This window comes from Colobus angolensis, unplaced genomic scaffold (assembly GCF_000951035.1).
Source record: "Colobus angolensis palliatus isolate OR3802 unplaced genomic scaffold, Cang.pa_1.0 Scaffold164, whole genome shotgun sequence".
Taxonomy (NCBI): Eukaryota; Metazoa; Chordata; class Mammalia; order Primates; family Cercopithecidae; genus Colobus; species Colobus angolensis.
Genome location: NW_012114755.1, coordinates 2,851,001 through 2,875,032, shown reverse-complemented (window position 1 = coordinate 2,875,032; position 24,032 = coordinate 2,851,001). Strand labels below are relative to the sequence as shown.

Genomic DNA, 24,032 nt, shown 5'->3' with positions numbered 1-24,032 from the left:
TGTACTATCAAAAAACAGAGCCCAAACCAAAAATCTAAAAACATCCTAAATGTACATCTATAAGGGATTAGTGATATAAATTTTGGCACTTCTACAGTGCATCTCTAACCAGTGACTAAAAGGCATGAGTTGGGCGTGTATGTAATGACTCAGACACCCACATTATTTTAAATGATAAAGCAAGTTTCCTAAAAATATGTATAGCATGAATCCATTTTATTAAGAAACACAAACCAAAAAAAGTCAAGAATAATACGTACCAAACTGTTAATAGCAGTCACTGCTAGATAGAATTAGAGAAATGAGAAATTCATATTCTGTATTCTTCTATGATGTTCAAATTTGTGATGTGTATGTATTACTTGAGTATTTTTTTAAAGATTTAAAACAAAATCACATGCAGCCTGCTAAGAACAAAAGGAAAAAAAGAAAGCCCACATTGCAATCTATACCAAGGATATGTAGAACATTTCTTAAATATTTACCAAGGGCCAAAGTCCTTCCCAGCTTTATTCCATTTAATCTTAATAATATCCCTATAATAAAATCCCCATTGTCCTATGCTGAAAATGTAGACTCTAAAAATCAGAGAGGTTACGTAGGTTTCCCAGGGTTGCATAGCTAGCACACAGCACCACTGGTATTTGAACCCAGGTCTCTAGTTCTATAGTCCATGACACTTTTCACTGCAGAAGGTATATGCATGTACCCACAAAAAGCCAGATCCTAGTTGGCCCTAAACCAGCCATTTCATCCATATGAAACCCCAAAACAATCACCAAGCTACAACCAGGTGCATTAGAAGTGGCTTTTGCTTCTTGGGACATTGGGAAATACAGCAAAATTGAATCTAGCTAGCCCTCTGCCTTGTCTCTTGACTTACCCCACAATTGTCTTTCCCTAAACACCCCTTACACACAGACAGAAATGCCAGGGGGATCTAGTGCCAATGAATACTTGGTAACTTAAGCATGCTGGTGGAGACTTCCCAGCTCTCCAGCAGATGCCTCGATTGTGCCTTTGTTGCATTTTCAGCCAATCCCCCCTGAAGAGGATTTTTCAGCTCACCCGAAGTATATGAGCCAAAACACTGTAGAGTCGCCTTTCAGCTTCGTGGACAAGACATTCCAGGCTGCACGCTGAGAGGCTTGTTTAGCTTCACACTTGACGCAAATGGGGTGTATGTTTACCCACAAACACACACATTCACACACCAACAGAAGCTGCTGCCGCCAACAGAAGCTACTGCAGTAGCGGTATTTCTAGAAGCCCAGAAACTGTACTCTGAGCAATGTGGAACTCGATCACAATGCCTATCAGGAAAAACAATCTAATTCTTTCTAAGCAAAGTTTCAACCACAGCCCAGAAAATTCAGTAGAAGATGAAATGTAATACTCTATTAAGCCTTATTTTGCCAGCGCAAGTGAGAGCTCACCCAAGCATGGAGAGTCATTAAAATGGATCTTACATATATCATTATAAATTTAATAATCGCCATGACGGCTAGAGTTCAAGTTAAAATGAATGTCAGCTGAGCATGACCAATTGATGTTACCCCAGCTGCCACAGAGCCTCACTTGGGGTTATATTCTACTTCCAGAGGCTCCATAGTACATGTGGACCCAACACAGCCAGAGCCAAGAACAGATGGGAAATGCAGACATCTACACCTAGCCAAAAAGAAGCCATCATAATTGCATATTATCTGGCTATACCAGCCCAATTAAAATTGTCTACAGTGTCAGAGGTCCCAAATGTTCCTCTGCTAAGTGTCTGGATATCAAACTTGGCTAATACTTAGTCAAATGCAGTCAATCCTGGGTTCTGTTCACAACTATTATTGATTTTTCTCCAATCTCTCAGAAAGCTTCTGTAGAAATAGGAGTAGACAGGTCTAGTAGGTTATACACTTAATAAATCAAACATCACAAAACAAATCCCACTTATCTAGGTTCCCAAGATAGTGGGCATTCTTCCCGAATTATAGTGATGGCAGCTTCGGAAATTGAATTTTTTGTTAAGAATGGAGTCAATATTTATGTTTATAAATGTTTATTTCTGTTTATTTTTATCCTTGGACGTTCAGAGAAAATGCAATCCAAAATCCTTTTTCATACACACACACACACACACACGACACACACACACACACACACAGAGGCATATAAAATTATAGGGAAGAGTCAGAAGGACAATTTTCATCTCCATGTGTATTTCACACTGGGAAGAGTCAATCTTTGAGACTCAGGAGGAGAAGGATATCCACACCACTCTGAAAGAACACCAGAAGTCTTTTTTTTTTTTTAATGATCCACAACATTTCAAAGGAAATATCAGAAATTATTTTCAGTTTAACACAAACTTGGACTCTGCTAGAGCTGTATTTAACCCTTGCCCTCCCTGGTCCTAGCTATGCCCCAAGAGTGAGAAGATACAGCTTCAACTTTCTTCCTAGACAACCAACCACTCTATGCTACTCCCCAACGCGTCTGCCTTTTAAAGACAAGTTGAACTTTAACTGGTAGACACAGGTCCTGGGTGACTGCAGCTTTCAGACCAATGACAGCAAATGACCTACACTCAACAGGCCATTTTAAACGGCTGTGACATTCTCACGGATAGGGCCAAAGAGTGCAGTAGAATATGTTTTTGATCCATAAACACAAGAGCCAGCCAACCACACAGAGAATAATTCAAACGAAACCTCCGCTGTCAGGAGCAACATTTCCAAAAGGTGCTAAGAGTGTGTGAATCCCGAAGAGGGCTTCAGTACAAAGAAACTCATATTGGACTTTGAGAACACCAACATTTTTTGTTAACTTCCTCAGTTAACAGTTATAAATCTTTGCCTTTTTGGCTGCCAGGACTGAATTTTTTTCCCTTTTCTTTATCTTTCTTCTTGCCTACCAGTATGTCAAGACACCCAGCATCAAGACATAGCAAATCTCAAGCCACCATACTACTTCCTTCTGGAGGGAAAGACAGACAAGCATGCTCAATGATGACCACCTATGCTCTTTGAATCACACTTAGCAATTCCAGCACCATAATCCAATCAACCAACAAAGTTCTGCCACTTACCCTCTTTTGATCTTCCAGTCCGTGGGTAACGGGCTTTCTCTTCTGCTGTTGGCTGGACTCAGAAACTGATTCCATTTCCCAGAAATAAAATCCTCTCTCTCCTTCAGCAATGCTTCCAAATCCACAGAGGAACAAAATAACCCACACAAAAGTGATGCATGCAACCGCCAGACAGAGTTCCCGCCAGCCAAGGAAATTAGCACCACCTCTTCAAAGGTCTTCCTGTCTTCTTAAAATCCACTCAGGAACCTCACTCGGCACCGCTGCCTTTGCAATGAGGGTGACTGCTGCCGGCATCATGAGAGCTAAGTCTTGGGGTTTTACTTTAGATCTGAGACTTGCTTCATGAGAGCCCAGAGGACAAATTTGGGCAAAGACAAGTCCATATCCTGAGGCACATACCACATTACTGCCCCAGAAACCCTTTCCTTCACTGTCTCCTTGGCACAGATAATTTATATGTCAATAACAATGTAAATGGGCATTTAATCCACCAAGCTGATAACATCCACGTCCCTCTCTGGCAGCCCCTGACTCCCATAAATCACGGCAAACACTGCGCGGAAAGCTGCCCCTCATGGCTCCTGCAAGCGTTCATCACAGTGGTGGCTCCCCTCCTGGGCTGTTGTCTTCCTTCATGGTGTAAGATCCATACCTGAGGAGAAAACATTCAACAGTCAGCTTTGTCTTTTGTAGAAAAGTACAGATTTGAGCTGTCTTTCCCACCATCTGGAGCCACATAGTGAGGCCTGAACCAAGCAGCAGCCGATGATCTTTTTCCAAGCTCCTCTGAGCACATTAAAGGACAACCAACCTCCAGGGGCCTCACAGGCTCCCCACCTCTTGTGTTCTGGAAATAAGCACACCGGAGCTGGAAATGAGTTATCTTTCAAACTTCCATGGGGGGCATCGTCATCATCATCATCATCATCATCATCATCATCATCATCATCAGAGGAATAAGGCACCAAAGTATGAAGAGACAGGGAAGCAATGGTCTGTGAAGCACAAAGCATCAACATTTTTCCCCCAATTACAGCTGCTTATGGCAGGCAAAACACCAGGGTCCTCAGAGAGGGTGAGAAAGAGCAGCCGAGATTGTCTCAGGGCCGAAAAGCAACCGACTACGGAGCTGCATTCCCTGCCTGGGAACCTGCAGATAGAGCAGACACTCAGTCACCTCCTGGCTGACGTCACAGAAGCTCAGAGGGACAGGGAGGGAGGAGAAAGGAAGGGACCTCTACACCAAGAAAAATATTCATACTTGGTACACTCTCCCATAAATAGTCCAAGAGGTGGGGACATATCTGAGAATCCTGTGAAGATGCATCAACAAGTAATTATGAATGCCTCCTCCCACAACACCAGCACCATCAGGAAGGAAAGGAATGGGGGGTGGGGAGCTCTTTACTAAAAGGCACTAGTCTTGCCAGCATTTGTAATGAACGCACTAGCCATTCCACAATTCAGGCCATGCCAGCCTCCGGGAGAGCTGTGGCCAGATCCGGCCGCAGCGGCATTAGACAGAAACCCACAGACCCTCCCTTGCAGCTGTCCTGACTGGTGGCTACTTTGGAATAAGGCCAAAGCCATCCCCTATCACAAAAGGCTTCCGCACAGCTCAGTGCCAGAGCAGGTTAAGAGGCGGACATGAGACTCCCCCACAGAGGGCTTGTAAGGGGGAGGAGGAGGAGGAGGAGGAGAAGTACTAGCAGATGCTTGGGAGAGAAGCTGCAGAGGGGATGTGACTTCGCAGGTACATCCCTCTTAATTGAAGGCGTCTCCCACACACATGAAACACTCAGTCAGAACAGATTTCTGCAAGTGAATTCCCAAGTCACAGATGTTCTGAATTTGGCAAGAATCAGTGAGGAGCAGAATGTTCAGAAGGTTATCTTGTATATCCAAGAGTGGCTGACATTATAGACAAAATGACTGAAGCCCTCTGCTGACCCAGGAAGTAGCTGAGCTTTTAGAAAAAAGTAGACACTCTCTTGTTGCTCACCGCTGCTATCTCCACAGCCCCTTCAAGGGATCCCCTGCAAAGGTGAAACCTCAGAATCATTCTTTTTAGTTCCAGACCACAATGCAAGTAAACTCTGACAAACTGGCTATAAGCATTACCCTTTTCTGAATCCAACTGAAACCTCAAACTAAAAGACTCAGGCAGACCTAGGTTCGAATCTCAATGCTGCAGCTTCTTGTGTGACCCTGAGCCAGTAACTTAACCTCTCTGAATCTCAGTTTTCTCATCTTTAAAGTGAGGAGAATGATACCACACAAAATTGGAAAGATCGAGATCAGCTATTGACACAGAAGAGGTGATCAAATGATAATTGCTAACATGTACTGAATGTTTGCTATATGCTGAGTGCTAGCTACTGCTTCATATATTCATTTATTCAGCAAATCTCTGTTAAGGTCTTGTGTGTGTCACTTCTTTTGCTTCAAATAGAGATGTTTAGCCTTGTATTTGAGATGAGACAACTGAAGATAAGAGAGGTCAAGTAATTTGCCTAGAGTTACACAGCGAGGAAGTGTGGGTCTAAAATTTGAACCTAGGTCTGACTTCAAAGTTCCTGCTCATGTCCATGCTGCTCTGGGAGAAGTACTGTTGTTTGGCTTTTCACAAGCAGGCTGAGTTCAGAATCTACACTTTTCATAGCTACTGGCCCTCCTCATGAATAATAATAAAAGAAAAAAAAGCCAGGTGCCAAAAAGGGTCTCCTGCTTGGAAGGCCTTCTCCATTGGGGCTGCCTCATTGACAGCTCTGGACTTTCTCTGTATCTGAGAACAGCTCTGCACTCTGCGCCAGGCCCCTGCGCTGGAGCTCCCTCCCGGGTGAGACCCTGTCACATCCCATCACACCAGCCGGCGCACACGCCCCAAGTGCACATGGGGACAGACGCTCTCACCACAGAAATACCTCCCAACCAGCAGGAAGTGGGAGGATGTTCAACACCTCCTGTGAGCCTTTTGTTTTTTTCTAGGAGTCAGTCTCCACCAGTTCTGGGGCTGTTGCTGTCCTTATGCTGGATGGAGCCAGAGAGGAGAGAGTCACAGGAGAAAGAGGAGAAGCAAGGATGCTGATGTCAGCTAGCTAGCTGCCACATCCAGTCTATTTCCTGACTGGGCAGAGAAGACTTCAAGAGAGTATGCCCTGATGTAAAAGCTCTGGTTTCTTACTGCCAGGGAAATCTCAGGATGTTTAAATACACTTGAATGAAAATGAGCTGAAAGGACTCAGTCAGGGAACATTTAACTGAATTGTTGAGAAATGAACATGCTTGCTGGATTGATCCCTAAATGCAGCAATGTATCAGCCGCTTCTCCTCTCTGTGTCATAAGTCAGCCAGGAGCAGCTGCAAGGGAAAAGAGAAAAAAGAGAAGGCCTGGCCAAACTGCACCATAAGATGAGTGGGGAGCATTGAGGGCAAGCCCTGGCTTCTCCTCAAAGTTCAGAAGACAAGCCCAGTCTTACTGAAGATCTTCTGAACTCACTGCCAAGACTTTTTCCTGCCTGGTACAAACAGCCTCCAAAGCCTCCAAAGAACTACCATTCTACATCTGCCCAAATCCTTCTTCCTCTGAGCAATCCCCCAGGGGTTGGGGTTGGGGGACAGGTTTGAAGACATAGCCTAGTACATAGATGGTACAGGAAAAAAACTTCCTGGTCTTAGAGGTAGAGGCATCCTTCAGAGGGACCCGCTGAAGTCCCTTCCTGCAGTAAAACTTAATTCCCTGTTAAATGCCAATTTAGGATTCCAGGTGCCAGACAAGTCACAGGCCAGGCCTTCTTAGGTATAACTTACTCCTTCTGCCGTGGGTATTGGAATTGTGCGCCCAGCTTTGGTAAAATATCCTTAGATTTTTCCAAATTTTTCAAAATCAGGCAATGCCCCTTTGGCCTTTTCCTCACTCCTGTCCCTCTCTCCAGTGGCTGCCGGGACTGGGGAAACTGGTTTTTAAATCTGGATTAAAGGTTGGAGGGTTGGGGGGGGTCTGACCTGTTTCATCTTATACCTGGAGTTCAGCTTCTAAAAGAAGGGTGCATCTAAAAGAAGGGTCTTTCCAATGGTCTGATTAACACTCATCACCAACATCGCATTTTTAATTAGCCGTTGGTGTCAATAGGGGAAACAGAAGAGCTTCTTGGAAATCTAGCTTTTCATTAATCAATCAATAAATAAGTTACATAAGAGGTATGAAAGAGAACCAAGGAGGCATGGTAGTTTCTGGGCTGAGTTTCTAATCTAGGGGCTTTTTTGCTCCCAAAGGGAGCCCGCGAGGCGGCCACTTCTGCTAAGCCGCAGGGTGAGGGAGGGCTGACCCAGCCGCCAACCCTGGCGCCTTTATCTGCGCACTGCGAGTGAGCGGAGCGTGCTCCCGCCTCTTCCCCAAAGAAAAGAAAGGATCACACACAAAAATAAGTCACTAGGGCCCCAGCTGGGCGACGCGGGCTGCCACCGCCACCGCCTGAGTCCCTTTGCAGGCAAGAAAGGAGCCGGCTCAGCGGAGCGCACACCCGGGAGGCACCGCGGCTTCCAGTGCTCGGGCGCCCCCTCCCCGCCCGCGTACTAGCCCGCCGTAGCCCGCCGTAGCCCGCCGCCCGCAGCTAACCGGAGCGTGGGAGAGCGAGAGCCAGGGGAACCGCAGGCCTGGCCTAGTTGCCCCCGGCTTGGGTCGGATCCGATCCACCTACACCGTGCCCACTAACACATACACACATATGGACAGACAAGCACAGCGAAGAGACACAGACCCACAAGAGCACAGCAGACACTCGCAGACATGCAGACAGACACACACACAGACTTACAGACGCACATCCATATACACAGATACCCACAGAAGCTCACATCACAAACGAGGAAGCACGCCCCCACAGAGGGACCCGCGCAGACAGGTACTGGACCTACATTCGGATACAGACGTAGCTAGAAAACACAGACGCAGACAAAACACACACGCTCATAAATACACCTAGAGACTAGCACACAGAGAGGAGGACACACATAGATCGAAAACACAGAGACGCCGACAGAAGGATCCACAAACAGCGGTACTCAGATACAAGCACCTGGAGATGGCGTTCACAGACACCCATGCCAACAGCAAACACAGACCCACACGCGGGGATACACCCAGAGACACAATCGCGCAGAGGGGAACCCACAGAGACACGCAAACAAGACAGTCAGAAACACAAGAACACGCACAGGAGGTGGCACAGCCTCAAGCACGTACGCCCAGAGGGACACACACCCACTCCGGATGGGGGCGTGCACAGCGTCGCTGGAGACCGGGAAAGTGCGCCCCCCGAGCTCGCAGAGCAGCCTCGGAGCACTGCGCCGCGCGCCCAGCCCCGCATCTGCTGGGGAAGAGTTTCCCAGCGCATCTGTGAACAAGGGCCCGCCGGCTGTCATCGTGCAGGGGTGGCTGTGAGTCCGCTGGCCCGGTATCTATGCTGCGGCCAGGCGGCTTGAGAGGCCCTGGCCCTTGGTCAGAGTCCCGAAGCAGAGGTGTGGCCCCCGAGCCTCTCAGTGAAGGGCCGGCCCTCTCCCCAACCGCAGTCTCCTCCCTGCTCTGGACCCCGGAGCTCAGCACAGAGCATCCCCAAGTCCTCTTCTCCTTGCCCATCCAGTTGCACCGCAAACTTTCCCAGGCTGGTCCCGCCACCGGGCAGTCCAGCCCGACCCGACCTGGGGGAGGCGGCGTAGGGGGTTCCTACCTGCGCCCACACCGGCTTCGCGGAGCCGCCTCCTCCAGCCGGTCTCGCACCGCACTCCGGCCCGCGCTTCTCAGCCGGGGCCGCTGCCGCTGCAGCCGCTCCTTGCCCTCCCGTTACCCGGGAAACCGCCTCCTCCTCCCTCCCACCAGCCAACCAGTGCAGTTCACATGGCGCCTCGCTGCCAATCGGCGGCCTCGCCACCCCGGTCCCCTTCCAGGGTCCCGAACCCTTTCCCAAGCTAGGGGACCAGAGAAAAAGAGAGGGTCTCTCCGGAGCTGCTGCTATTCGATGGCAGGCCTGCCAGGCAGAGACATGCCAATCCTGCCTGCTAGCGCCATTCTTCTGTGGGACAGACGCACCTGATACTTTAATGAAGACCTGCATCGTTGGACAACCTGAGTTAGGAGATGCCTCCGGGCACCTGGTTCAGCTTCCCACTAAATCCAGGAATCCCCTGGACAGGATCCCATCAGGGAGCTGTCCAGCCTGTGACCGAATACCTTTCTCGATGGGGCTCTCTGAAGCTCTCAAGACAGTGCTTATTGCCTTCTGGGTTGTAGAGCTCTTTCCAACACCAAACTGAAACCTGCCTCCATGCCAAGACCCGTTTCTGCTTCTTAGACATGCAGAACAAGGATGTCTGGGCCACGTAACAGCCAGACCTTCTGTAACCTAGAGGGCAACGCATCCTATCCCCAAGGTTATGCATCTCCGAACAGTTATTCATTCTTCTTGTCTTACCCAGGGCCATTTTGCAATCTGGGAGGCTTGTGCTCCCCATGTTCCTTATCTCTCTTTCATGGAGTGACCTGGTACATACGTGCCCACATGACAGGATCTTAGGAACCCAGTACAGCAAATAAGACTTGAACTGTTGAAAAAAAACTTATCTTCTCTCCTAAGTTGAGGACAGGTCCAAAAACATGGAGTAAAAGGTGAAGCCAGACATGTCTGGAGAGGTACTAGCATGGACATTTCTCTCTTTCCACTCCCCTTCCAATCCTATCACCCAATCAAAACTTGCCCCATCACACAGGGTGACCAAGGTGAGAAAGCAAGGAGTCCTATTGGTCTTGCAGGAGAGAGTCCTGGTCTTTCCAAAGTCTCCAGATGCCACCAGGCTGCAGGATCTGTCCATAGCCCCAGGCAGATCTTTCTATACCATCATCTGGTGAAGACCAGGTGGGTCCAGCATTATCAGGGTGTTATGTACACAGACATCCCATTAGAACAGGAGCTCAAGATACAAACCAAAGCAGAAGGCCAATGCTGTTGCTGGGCCCCTATTTGGGAGGCAGGAAGATATTGGGGCTCAGGAAGGGAGGTACACTTGTCTGGCATCAAAGCAGGAGGGATTGATGAGGACCAGACAGTAACCAGCTGGATCTCTGCCAGCTCCAACCATCACTCTCCAGGTCTGGTTGCAGGAAGGGGGCCCAGCTGTAGGATGAGGGGATGGCAGAGGAGAGGGAATGGCAGCTGGGGTGGAAGCTTATGCTCACTCAGAAACATCCACATATATTACACTCCTGGGCCCTGTCCCAGAGGGGCCCATTGAGATTGCTTACAAGACAGAGCCACAAAATAAAACCCATGCTCTTTCTGAGCCAGTCAACTCAGAGACACTTGGAAGAAAGTCTGAGCTCATGCAAGGAAGAAAACCAGCAGGGGCATGGTAGGGAAGTGACACCATGAACCCAGTCATAAGGAGTGTGATATAGTTAAAAGAACAGAGACCTGAGTTAGACAACTTGGGCTGAAATCCCCTCTTCACCATCATCAGCAATGTAATCTTGTCTCTGAACCTAGATTTCCTCATCTATAAAATAGGGAAACTAATATTCCTCTTCATAGAGATGTTATAAGGACTTGATGTTATCATGGATGAGCACAAACTTTGTAAACAATAATGTACCTTACAGAGAAAGACTTCTATCAATATGCCCACTTTGCCCCTGTGATGGTTAATTTTATGTGTCAGCTTGGCTAGGCTATAGTATCCAGTGTTTTTTTGTTTTTGTTTTTGTTTTTTTGTCAGACATCATTCTAGATGTTTTGGGGAAAGTATTCCATTAGATATAATTAACATTTAAATCAGTAGACTTTGAGTAAAGCAGATTATCCTTCCTAATGTGGGTGGGCCTCATCCAATCCATTGAAAGCCTTAAGAAAAAGATGGATGTCCTGAGGAAGAAGGAGTTCTATATATGTGTTTATTTCATTGGTTCTATTTCTCTGGAGAGCCCTGAATAATACATCCCCTTCCTGAAATGATGATGATTTGCCAGGCAAATCCAAGGAGCAGACACAACCAGGTAGCCAAATTTGTAGCCTGATCATGAGCCTGGAAGCCATTGGTACACATGCATATGTTTCCCCAAGCCCAGTACTGGTGGGTGCTGTCTTATTTTTATAGATGGCTTCAACCCAACACTCTATGCAATAATCTTTCACCTACTAGGGGTGGGCAATCTGGGGAACATTTTTTTCAAACAGCTACCTTTCTCTCCTGCCATTATGCCACTTGCCTTAGTCCCCATCTGCATGCTAGGATCCAGGAGAGCAGAGTCTTGTCCGTGGAGATTCTGACCTCTGTTTCTCTCTCTCTAATTTTTTCTCTCTCTCTCTCTCTGTTTCTCCCTCCCTCCCTCCCCCACCTCCCTCTCTCACACACACACACAGATCGTGATCCCAAGTGAGAGCTGCAGTGGCAAAGACCTTAACACCTATTGCCAACTGTGACACAGTTTTTGCCTCAACAAAGGATGACATATTTTTTAAAATTATATCCAATTACCCATGTAGGATCCTAACCCCAAACCTGACCGAAGCACCTAAAGATAGGGTTACGTCAATTTCAGATACTGAAAAACAGGAGTCAGATTATAACCAGGTCTCCCAGGGAATGGAACCACAAGCCTAGGGACTGTAGAAACTTCCCCTATGGCTTCTGGGGGGAATGCACCTTGTCTCCTTCTCTGTTTACTCACCTTCCTCATGGCCTAATATAACTGCCAGTCCAGGTGTCTACATCAGGATCTTTCAGTGCAAACACCTAGCAGAATTTGCTCATAGCCCCTGGAACTTAGTTGAAATTTTCATGAGAGAATCTGATTGGTTGTTGACCTTTGGGACAAGTCAGGGGGTCAATCAATGGTGGAAAATAAGAAAGATATTTTAGAATGGCTAAGCAATGTCAGACATTTGTAGCACACAATAAAAAGAGGACAGGCAAAAGTACTTACTCAGTGTAGATTCTGACTCCTAAAACTGAGCCCCTGCTGCTCCTCAATTTTCTTGTCTTCAAAACAAGAATATCCATGTTGCCCTCCTTCAGAGCTAGAGAATATCTGAAGCAAGTGTATGTGAAACACTTTAGGAAATTAAAGCATGTCCTTTCCTTCTCTAATTTAAGGAAAATCTTCCATCCAATCATGAGAAGACTTGAGGAAGAAGTAACCAGTCTTAGAATTCTGGTAAGAAGACACAGTAGCAGATTCAGCTTAGACACTGTCGTACATCAGTTGGGTGGGCATCACAGAGGTGAAATCTTAAGTACAAAAATGTTCCCTCGTGTCTTTAGCTCTCTCTGAATTGGACACAGAGTCAGTTGACCAGCAGACCAGGAAAGGAGATTCATTTTCAACCTTTTTTTTTTTTCTTTTTGGACTGGTGAACTTTCATTACCTTTGGGTATCAAAATCTAAGAATTTTCTCTCCAAATCCTTGTCAGAATTGGTTGCCTTCTGCTCTGGAATCCCATAGTTCTTTGTTCCCATCTCTTTAACGGCATTTGCCATGTCATACTGTAATCATCTCTTTTCATATTTATCTCCCATCTACTCATTCATTCAATCATCATTCACTCTATCCTACAATAAATTGTATTACTTAATAAACATTCTGAGATAGAGTAATTAACCAGGTAGGGAAGGTCCCACCTCTCATGGTGATAGTGGGAGAAGATGGGAAATAAATAAATATTTAACCCAGATAATTTGAGAGAATAATTAGAGCTATTCAGAGAATAAAAATAAGATGGTATGAGAATGACAAGGTACTACCTTCATTGGGGTAGTTGCAGGTGACTTCTTTGAGAAGAAGAAATTTAAACTGTGATTGAATGGTGAGAAGGATCCAGTCATGCAGGATCAAGGAAAAGAACATTCCAGAAGAGGCAGCTGCTAGTGCAAAGGCCGTGAGGCAGATGGCAGCACTACAAGCTTGCTGTGCTCATGGAGCAAAAACATGGTCAATGAAATTGTGGAATAGTGACTGAGGGGAAGAGCAGTGCAGGATGGATTTGGACATTAGGCAGAGCCAGCTCATATAGAGCCTGAGCCCACTGAAAGGCAACTAGATTTTATTCCAAGTGCTGCTAGAAGCATGGGAGTGTTCTGTGTTTGGAAGTGACTTGATAAGATTAAACAGATAACTCTGTCTGCTTCATGGAGAATTGACAAGGATGGAAGTGGGGAGTTCACTTAGGAGGTGATTACATAGTCCAGGCAAGAGTCCACTGGACCAGGATGGTAGCAAATGGATGGAGTTGAGAAATACTTTGGAGTCAGAATCAATAAGACTTTCTAATGGATTGGAAGTTGAGGGAAACAAATCATATATATCTAGATTTTTTTTTTACTTGGGTTACAAGGAGAGCTCCTTCAATGCAGAAGTTATTTCTTGTTTCTTTTCCTATGACCCAATACTGGAAATGAACCAAGCACATGAGATGCTCATTAAATGTGTGGATGGATGGATTAGTGAATCCTTCAGAAATACCTTGCTCACATCATCCTGGGAAGAAACAAGCCTATCAGAATAGCAAGGACAGGGGAACATCCACTCTTTCTCTTTCCTATACCCCTTCATGATATCAACTTTATCCTCACCCAACATCTTTCTCTTCCTTTAAAACTTAGCTCAATTAGTCTCTTCCAAAATGCCAAACTAACCTCACTCTATATTCTCTCACCTCACCCTTATTCTCACACATACCACTGGAGTTTATGGTATATTAAATAAATATGATTACGTTTTCTTGCTTCTTCATTCATGTATTTAATAAATTTTGTTGAGTGCCTACATATACCAAGAACTTTCATGTCTGTCTAATATATCATTGATGAGAAGACACAAAGAATCAGGAAATCTCTGAGAAGTCAAAACAGATGATGCCAAGGTTTGTAGTAAAGGCCATAGCCTTCCCAGGTCCTCATTCAGGGTCTGATGCTCTTGGTTTACTCACACTTTAAATGGGTCCAGTTAATTCATTTTCAAACCCACAACAAATTAGGTCCCTACCTAATTGGGAAAACTGACAACTGTAAGAATTAAGAGACAACAATCTGACAGCAAGAGAAGAGACCAACAGACCTACAAAAAACAAAACAAAAGGTCTGGGAGATCTGGGACCATTTAGTGAATGGACAATCAATCTTACACATCTCTTCCATTCATTAAACTACATGAATCTATCATAATGCTGACTCTGAATTCAACCAAGTTTTATAGAGCAGGAAAAAAATTCAGTGTACTAGAAAACTTTTCAAATAAATTGACTAAATGGAATTTAAGGGACAAGCCCAGAGCTACCAAAAAAGTTCAATCGTCAAAAATAACTCAAATTATAGATAGCTAATATTTTACACTGAGAGAACTGTAAACTTCAATTTCTTGAACAACATGCCAGTTGCTTTAAATACTCGACTTCATTTAATCTTCACAGTAACTCTGTGGGATAGGTAATGTTATCTTTATTTTACGTGGGAGATAAGAGGAAGAAGCAGCGTCAGAGAGATTGAGTAACTTGCCTTTGGTCACAAAGCTAGTTTGCAGCAGTTCCTTTTCAACCAGATCAAAAGCTGAAGGAGAGAACAGACTGTATCTATTTCTCCTTTTTTATTCCTTTTAATGCTTAGCAAGATCTGGACAGATAGTAAGTTTTCAAAGTAGGGACTCAGGGCTCATTTATCCAACAAATTTGTCCCAGGAACTGTTTTGGCACTAGAGACACATTGGAGAGTAAGCCAGGCATAACTTGTACTCAGAGTGGTACATCACGAAGAATGGATGGATCTGTTCCATAGACCTTTACAAAACCAGTTTGTTATTATCCTACTAAATATGACTCTTATTCTAGATCTTGGGGAATCAGCTGAAGTTTCACTCTTGAAAATCATAAATGCCAATAACAGCAAAGTTAGAGATTTGTATTTGAAGAAAAGTCATCACCCCACCTCTCTTGCACCTGTTTCTCGGGCAGCCTGCAGTCCTTATTTTATGTTGCCACCCTTCTGCAACTTCACTGAAGGGTGGCTTAGTGAAAGTCACTTCCAGTTCCTCTCTGGATTTCCGTATCCTCATCTGCAGAATGGCTGTGGTGGGGAGAAGGGAAGGGCAGAATTGAACTGGCTGGGACACTCTGGTTCTCTCTTCCTCCTATTCCTGGTAGGTTCTCCTCAAACATTTCTGTTAACACCCTTTACTCAGCACCACCACGGTTGAGTGGCTAGAATAGAAGGAAGGAGACCGTTTACCCAAGTGATGATGAGTTGAGACAATGCAGCGTTGTCTGAAATAGACAGTGGCTGGGAGGGAGCTTATTGTCAGTTGGCAAGGGGTGGAAGCAGAGGGTGGGCTGGCTCTGTTCTTCTCGCCTCTAGGAGCTGGCACTTCTGCAAGCATGGGAGGATGCTATAAAAACAGGCCTGCAGTGAAGCACCCACGGGTGGCATGAGCATGTCAGTTAGGCTGTGGAGGAGTCACACGTGGAGGAAGAGCCTCGGAATGGAACTTCCCAGGGAGGTTGGAACAGGTAACAAGATTCAAGTTCTAAGTTTATTTCAGTAGGCTGTTTTGGTTTTCAAGGTATCTTAAGAAAAGAAGGGGGGCATATACGTACTGGAAATGGAGTTGAAACTGAAATCATAAAACAAATCCAACAAATATTTATCAAGTGCACTATCCTCACTACTGGAAATGCCACAGTGAACATGACAGGTGAGCTTCCTTCCATCAAGGAATTTGTATTCTAGCAGTGGAACCAGTCATTAAACACAGAAACAAATATACAACCTGGATAATCTTAGATAGTAATGATGACTGCCACAAAAGAAGTAACATAGGATGACATGATAGTAACTGAGGTTGGGGAGAGCACCATTTCATAGGGTGACCAGGGAAGGCCTCTCTGAGGAGGTGACAATTTAGACTAGACCTGGAGGAACTGGCCAAGTGAAGGTGTGGGGGAAGAAAGAGCAAAGAGCAAGTGCAAAGACCCTGAGACCACAATATGTTCGATGCAGTCAAGAGACCAGTGTGGCTAGAAAGTGGCAAATAATGAAACAGTATTACATGATTGAGTCAGAGAAGTCTGCTCCAAATGCAATGGGAAGCATCTGGAGAGTTTTAAGTGGATAAATTTTCAGAAGTTTGCTTTGGCTGCATTTTTGAGTCTGGATTATAAAACAGGGAGCAGGGGGACCAATTGGGTCACTGAAGTCACCTGGCAAGAGACAATGGTGGCTTACGTAGAGATGTGGAGATGGAAATAAAAGCACAGATGCTGTATCTCTCAGACTCCACCCACTCTCTCATCCTCAGATCTCACTGCTAATTAGGTAGCCTAGTTTAGGCATCAGAGGGTCTGATTGCCCAGGTTGTTTCAACATACCAAGCCAGTCTATGGGTTATCTCCTCTCTCTTCATCAAGTGCTCACCTCTAGGGCAGGTAGGAGAGACTGGGTGCATTTAATCAAAGCAGGGCCACTAATGCAGTGGGGCTGAGGCAGGCCAGCCTTAGCTGTGTACTAAGGTGGAAGGTGCAGAGGTGCTGTGTGCCGCATGCAACAACAGGCAGGCCCAGTGGTTATCTTAGCCAGCACCTCCATACCACTTATTGTCCTAGGCACTGTTCTACATTCTTTAGATACAATAATTCATTGAATCCTCACAGTTATTTCATAAGACAGATACTATTATTATCCGTATTTTTCAGAAAAAGGAAATAGGCACAGAGAAATTAAGTGACTTTTCCAAGGTCATACAGCTAGTTAGGCGTGAAGCTGGGATTCAAATTCAAGCAGTCTGACTCTTGAGGCCTTGATCTTAACCACTGTTGAAATCTTCTCTAAACTCTAGCTCAAATATCACTGAGAAGGTATCTTGAACATAGATGTTGAAAAAAGGAATAAATATTGCCACAGCTGCTACTGCTGCTGTTTTATCTAGTGAAGCCACAAAGAGACTTTCTGCACTGACTGGTTTAAGCTCCAGCTCTTCCATTTACTATTTCTAGGATCTGGGTAAAAAACTATAACTTCTTTGAGCCTCAAGTTTATTATCTAAAAGTTTATTTTCTAAAGATAGAGATACCATCTGTCCTTGCTGTTGTCGAGGGATTGTTTGTAAGACGATTACAATACCAGGGGAAAGGTGCTCTGATAAATTAAGAGTGTGCTCTACAAGTAAAACCTTGTTACTCCATCTGAATAGTGTTTGTTTCTTGGGTGTGTGACTCTTCATTGACATTTTGTTTCTGTGAATTCTTCAAAGGGAAGGCTTTTTGCTTTGATGATGAGGCCCGCCCACCCAGATTTCCTGTGTGTGGATCACAAACTTCCCTGGGAAGACAGGTGTGGGGACCCTGGTTTGGCTCCTTTGCATAGCACATTGGGAATATTTGCATTTCCAGTGTCTTGTTTCTCCATTGAATCGGGGACCCATTCTATTTTCTTTTTTTTTTTTTTTTTTTTCCTGTGGCATCAGATGAAAGTGGCCTGGAAGTCAATGCAACTTCCTTTCATCTCACAGTGTGTCCAGTGGCCTCCTAACTACTCAAAGCCCAGCAGGCTAAGCTGAGCAAGGACACACAGAAGAAAACTCCCACTTAGACTCTTTTGGAGGGATTTCTGGCTACTTCCTGACTGGCACTCCCTGACTGCAGCCACACACACATGCATACACACACACACACAGAGCAGTGCACCCACAGAGCCCCAGGGAGCACTGTTCAAGACATCTTTGAAGTCTGATGATGCCATTGTCTTCTCCCATGGGGTTGGCTAACAGAAGCCTATATCGTCTAAATCCTCAGAGAAAATTAAGAAAAAAAAAAACAAAAAAAAACTCTTTTTTTCTGGGTCAGTAGGTAAGCTTTGTATAAAAAACAAAAAGAAAAAAAAAAAAAACCAAAGATGTATTCTTCATGGAGAAAAATGGCAGTATGAATGCTGTTACCATGAATCTTATTGCTTTCCTTTAGCTGCAGAAATCTCCCATGGGGATGGGATGCTTGGCTCTAAGCGATGTGTAAGTGGGTACAGGTGATAGCATGCCGAATGCCAGGGAATCTTTGAACCCAGAGATTCTGGCTCCACGAGACCTTGTTTCTGTTTAGCTTTGGTTTTGAGAACAGTTTTTAAATATTTAGGTCCAATCCCAGCAGGCATACTAAGCATTTTGGGGGCAAAGGGTGTGATAAGTTTACAATTTGTAAATATAGGGACCATTATTTTTGCTATCAGACTGAAAAAAAAAGTTTTAAAGTAGCGTTAAACATTACTGGTGAGGGAAAAAGGAAACAAATTCAACAAATATTTATTAAGAACCTACTCTGTGCTAGGCATTGCTCTAGACTAGATTCACTACGGTACAGGAAATAAATGAACGAAATCCTTGCTTCATGGATTGAACATTCTAGTATAATTCATTGTGCTAGAAATGTGTATACCTACTAGAAAGTAAGATGCATGGAACACCTTGAAAATGTGCATATGTGCCTTTTGACTTGAACAGTTGTGCACCCATATATGTACAAGAATATAAAGTTTGGGAGAATAAAAATTTAGAAAATAAAAACCTAAATATATAACATTAAGGTACCATTTACATTCATTATGATCTGCTTTTATAACCAAATACCATGCTACTATTAAAATAATGTGGAAGAACATTTATTGATTTGGGAAATGCTAATGATACATTGCTACACAGAAAAATAGGTTACAAAATGGTAGGTAGAATATTATTCTACTTGCATAAAAATGTATACGAATGGAAAAAATTTCCAAAAGGTTATTGTTTAATTTAGCAATATTTACTTAGCTTACTTACTATGTACCTGGGCCCTGGGGTTACCAAAATGAACAAGATAAGCCAAGTCCTTTCCCCTCATGGAATTTGTGGCAGTTACCTTTGAGTGGTAGAACTAGGGGTAACTTTCATTTTGTCCATTTGTTTTTCTGTGTTTTCTACATCTTCTAAACCAATCAGATATTCCTTTTAAAATTAATTTAAATTAAACATAATTTGAAAAATAAACCTTGGAGATACCGTTTGTGGCTTAGAATTGAAAGATGAGTCTTAGGAATTAAAGCACATCTGTTATGTCCTTACTCCCTCTGAGGAGATAACTGAGATGGTCAAAAATGGTATAGCCAGAGGACAAGAACCAAAGAGATAGTGCAACACAAGGATCAGGGTTGAGAAGGAGAGGCCACATCTCTAGCCAGGATTTGGGGAGGAGCAGATGAAAAGTCAAGACCAGGAGGTAGAGAGAAAAAGTACAAAATGGAAGACAAGGAGAAGGCCCAGCTCTGCCATGAATAGGGCTGAAGTGCCCAAAGCCCCCCTTCATGCTGCCTCCAAGGTTCATGAGGGGTCAGTAGGGGATAAAGGCGCAGGATCCAGGACACAGGTACAGAATCAGGTGGGAATTTTCTGCCGCCTCCTTAAGCACACCCACCATCAGATTAGCAGTCAAATGCTGAAAACCAACTAAATGTCCATAAATGAATGATTAAAGTCCTTTTAACACTTATCACCATTGTAGCCAAATAAAATTTTGAGATGCTAGCTTAAGTTTTATTATTTTTTCCTTGTAATTCCTTAAAGACTTGGAAATAAAGTGCAAGTGTTAGGCATTGGTGGGTTCTCTGAGAACGAGGCCCCAGGCCTTCACCCATATCACCCTTCCCTCGATCCCCAAGGCCAGTCCCTGGAAAGAGCAAAAATTATTTTTAAAAACATGGTTGGGGGAATTTGAGAGTCGAGAAGACCCATGACTCACTTCTTTAGGGTAGCTTAGAAAGATAGTCCCCATAGCCCCTACCCCAGCATGATTTCATGCATTGGAGTAGAAGCAAGTCTACTTGCAGTGAGGAGGCTAAAGTGTAGAAGCAGGAGAGGTCAGGGTGCTTCTCCTGCTCTCACTCCACCTTCCTTGAGTAAAGTTCCACCACCACAGGTGGCTGTGTCTCTTTTGTGATTCTAGCTCCCGCCAAATAAACCCTCCCTACAAGGTCCTATAGCTCCAGCCAGGCAGCCTCTGCCCTGGTTCTAGCCCAAGGGTCCTGGCTTCTGGGCCCTGCAACCCTACCATCTCTTCATGTCCCTCCATCCCTCGTGGTGATAGTAGTTTTCCCGATAGCTAATCCTGTCCCCTGTTTGGCATCTCAGCCCTTCTATATCCATGTATTCAATTTCCTATTGTATGTTTGGTTATGTTTATCTTAACTTGACTTTGACTAATCAGAATCAGAAGGCTCCTCAGTCACAACTGAGGTCTTGATGCCCTGTAAGGCCCCTGGGAATTTACCACAATCCCAACAGGAAGAAGGGAGGCAGAACACCCTCAATTAACTGAATGCGCCCTCACGAAAACCTGGGAAACCTTTGGTTGGTTTCGTTTCCATGGAACTGATCAGTGGGCTTTTTGTTTGTTTCTTTGTTTTCACTATCAGGTGTAAAGGGAGTTCGAAATAGAGTTAAAGTTATAGAAAAATAGAATGGGCATCTTTGCACACTTGAATATGTAGCTGGTAAAATTCCTACTCACAACATAAAATACAAACAAAATAAATGCATGCCATCATTTTGACTACATAAAATTTATATGCATATGGACAGATAAGAAAAGGAATAGGAGAATAATTCCTTATGATAAAGTGGGAAGATAATACTTGATTTTTAAAAATATGTCATCCTTTTTAAAATATGTTTTCACTATAACTCTTATGGGTCATCTAGAAGCCTTAGTAAAGCACACATCTTCTCCGTCCCAGGGCCATCATCATGGAAAATGGCAAATATTCTTCCTCTGGAGCAGCACAAGTGAACAGGGGCATTTTAATTCTGTGGCAAAGTTGACAGAACCTGAAGTGTAAAGCTAAAAATACAGGCAGGCAGCAAAGAATAGCAAAGGTGCTAAGATACATGTATCAGAAGCAGGTGTTAGAAATTTTCTGAAGCCACATCATAATTCAGCTAGGTCAGATGGAAGGCTTAGATGACAGAGTTGACACAGGACTGAGAACCGGAGCAGAGCCAAGGCACCCTGAGAAAATGAGGGCAGTTTGACCACTTGGGGGTCACCTCCCTTCTGAGGTTAGATGGCATTGTTCTGCTGTCTCACAAATCAGTTCTTGGTACCCTTCTGAAAAATATAAGCCTGGACTAGAAGGGTTGACCCATTCTCCATGTCCTCATACCCAGGAGGATGGGTGAATGGCCTCTGCAGAAAATTTTGAAAAGGAGACACTTAAGAAGTAATAGGATCCTTCATTGGGCATGGTGGCTCACACTTGTAATTTCAGCACTTTGGGAGGCCAAGGTGGAAGGATCACTTGAGCCCAGTGTGAGATCATATCTATACACACACACACACACACACAAAGTAAAAGAACTAGTTGGGCATGGTGGCACATGACTGTAGTCCTAGCTACTCAGGAGGTGGAGGCAGGAGGGTCGCTTGAGCCCAGGAGGTTGAGGCTGCAGTGAGCTATGATCATGCCACTGTGCTGCAGCCTGAGTGACAGAGCAAGACCCTGCCTCAAAACAAAACAAAAAAAAAGGAGTAATTGAATCCAAGAGGAAACAGTCTAGCATAGTGGTTCTGACCATAGACTCAGAGCCTTGCAGAACCAAGTTGGATCCCAGTTAACTGCATACTGGATATATGACTCCAAAGCAGCCCTGAACCTCTCTGGGCCTTAGTCTCCCCATGTGTGTAATATGGTTGATAATAGAATGTGCCCTAGATTTGAGAGAGTAGTAAATGAGATAATGCTGATAAAATGTTTAGCACATAAGTGCTTGATCAATATTAGGTGCTATAATTTTATGGAACTGCAATCCCTAAGTTTGATTTCTTAGACTAAACTAAATATGTCAAATGCAATATACATTGAGCCACAAACCCTGCAGTAGTCACAAAAGGAGAAAGTGAAACGAATATGCTCCTGTTAAAACTTTCTTCTGTTCATTGTTAGTTGGCAGAGAGAAGGGAGAAGGGAAAATAAATAAATAAATAAATAAATCCCAATCAGAAAAGCTGGAGGCCCAGTGGAGAACCCCTTACTGAGACTGACATGGGAAGTACATATGCTCCAGTTTACAAAGGATTTTGAACAATGTGTGTCTCTGAGTGTTTACCTAGAAGTTCTCATCTATTTTATAAGCAATTCTGCTCTTCCCTGAGAAGTTGGAACAAATAGGACTCTCAGATCACTCAGAGGAAAGATAATGGGTCCTTGCCCATGCCTCTGAGCTCAGGTAAGCATCCCTCACAATTCAACCTGCCCCCACGGCCCTCTCAACTTGGGCACCATTGTGGACCCGGGGAGCTACGATTTGGATGGGTAGAGGGAAAGGAACTGCTGGTTTTTAATTTGTGTTTTCAGACCACATATCCAGTCTCAGGAAATTAAATTACAGATCCAAGCTGGATGTTCCCCAGTCCTGTGATTCTTAACATTTTGAAGGGCCAGTGCTCTTGGACGGAAACTTTGAACTGGTCCTCAGACAACGCACTCAAGCACGATGCACACATGCAGATGCATACCCCATTTTTCATACTATTTCAGAGTATTTATGAAGCCATGTGAACCTTCTAAGATCCAGAGATAATTTGGTTCATAAGACTTTTTAATCCTTGAACAGGAAGTTTCAAGTGACATCCACTTAGGATAAATAACAGTATAAAAACAAAACACATCTTTTCTGTAGCAAAGACCAGCTGCTTCCCTTGCTGGTTTTTGCGTGACTGTTACAAATTTCAGGGACTCCTGTAGTAAAAGCCCAATTTCCTCTCACATTCCAAAATCCAATCACTCCCTCATGTAATGGCCTTCCTTCCAAATATTCCCTGTGACATCCCTAAGGCAGCTGCTTAGTTGTCCCTCCTAAGCAGCTGAGCAGTCAAGGCAAGCCTCATTGCAAAGCTGTCAAGGCAAAGGCAAGAGGTTACATAATTCCAATTAGCAGAAGCCCCACCGACTCTAAACAGCTCCTTACCACTTCATCATTCTTCCCCTCCGAGGAAATAATCACAATTGCCACCAACATCCCGGAAACAAAAGCCAACAGAATAAACACGGTGCTCTCCAGCAGACCTCAGGATTAAAATGTAATCTCAAAATAAAGTCTAATAACTTTTCCCCTTTTGAACACACTTGGAATAAAATTAGCATATAAATCAAAGCTTAATTAGGACATTGTAACAATGAACAGCACCGGCTGGTATTAAGCGTTTCAGGCCCAATATGATGCATCAAATAAACACCGTAATTAAAGAACAAAATCAGGGTGGTCTCCTGGTAATCAATCACACAGCTAGGTTCAAGTTTTCAACTTGAGGGTCATCTCTGCTTTCTGTCTTGTGGATCTTGCCTTCCAGCCAGTCTCTCCCAAGGGATGTCGTACATCTTCCAGTCTGCGTTTCTGGCACATCTCTCCAGCTCTTGGCTCTCAAAGGGGAGTCCTGGCACCAAGCAGGGGTGGGGAAACTTGCAGGTTGCTCAAAACAATAGTTTGTGGGCTTCCAGAATGAAGCATTTATTCCTTCTATGAGCTGTACTATGCCCATTATCCAATCTAGACAAATAACTGCCTGGCACAGAAAGTTAAGAATCCTTGAGAATTGTCCCCTCTGCTTTCATTATGCTCCAGCCACATTGTCATCCTTGCTGTTCCACACACACACACGAAGCAAATGCCTGCCTCAAGGCCTTTGCACAGGCTGTTTCCTCTCCCCAGAGGGCTCTTCTCCCACACAGCTTTTTCCCTCACTTCCTTCAGATCTCCCCACCAAAATGTCACTTCATCATAGAGGTCTTTCTCCCCTCCCTTATCTAAGACAGCACTTCCTAAACCTTTCTAACTCCCTTCGTTGGAGAATTTGAGTCGCTACGAAATAGCACCCTTCTACTCCATGTTAG

The 24,032-nt window shown here is 44.4% G+C and overlaps 1 protein-coding gene across 1 annotated transcript in view; it reads right to left on the bottom strand.

Moving 5' to 3' along the window:
- The window catches only part of NAV2 (neuron navigator 2), a 767,943-nt gene extending 764,557 nt beyond the window's left edge, over nucleotides 1–3,386 (bottom strand). Inside the window, exon 1 of the mRNA XM_011937488.1 lies at nucleotides 3,083–3,386. Coding sequence (XP_011792878.1) covers nucleotides 3,083–3,157 — 75 coding nt within the window. The 5' untranslated portion in view covers nucleotides 3,158–3,386. The remainder of the gene's footprint in view (nucleotides 1–3,082) is intronic.
- Nucleotides 3,387–24,032: the final 20,646 nt, after the last annotated feature.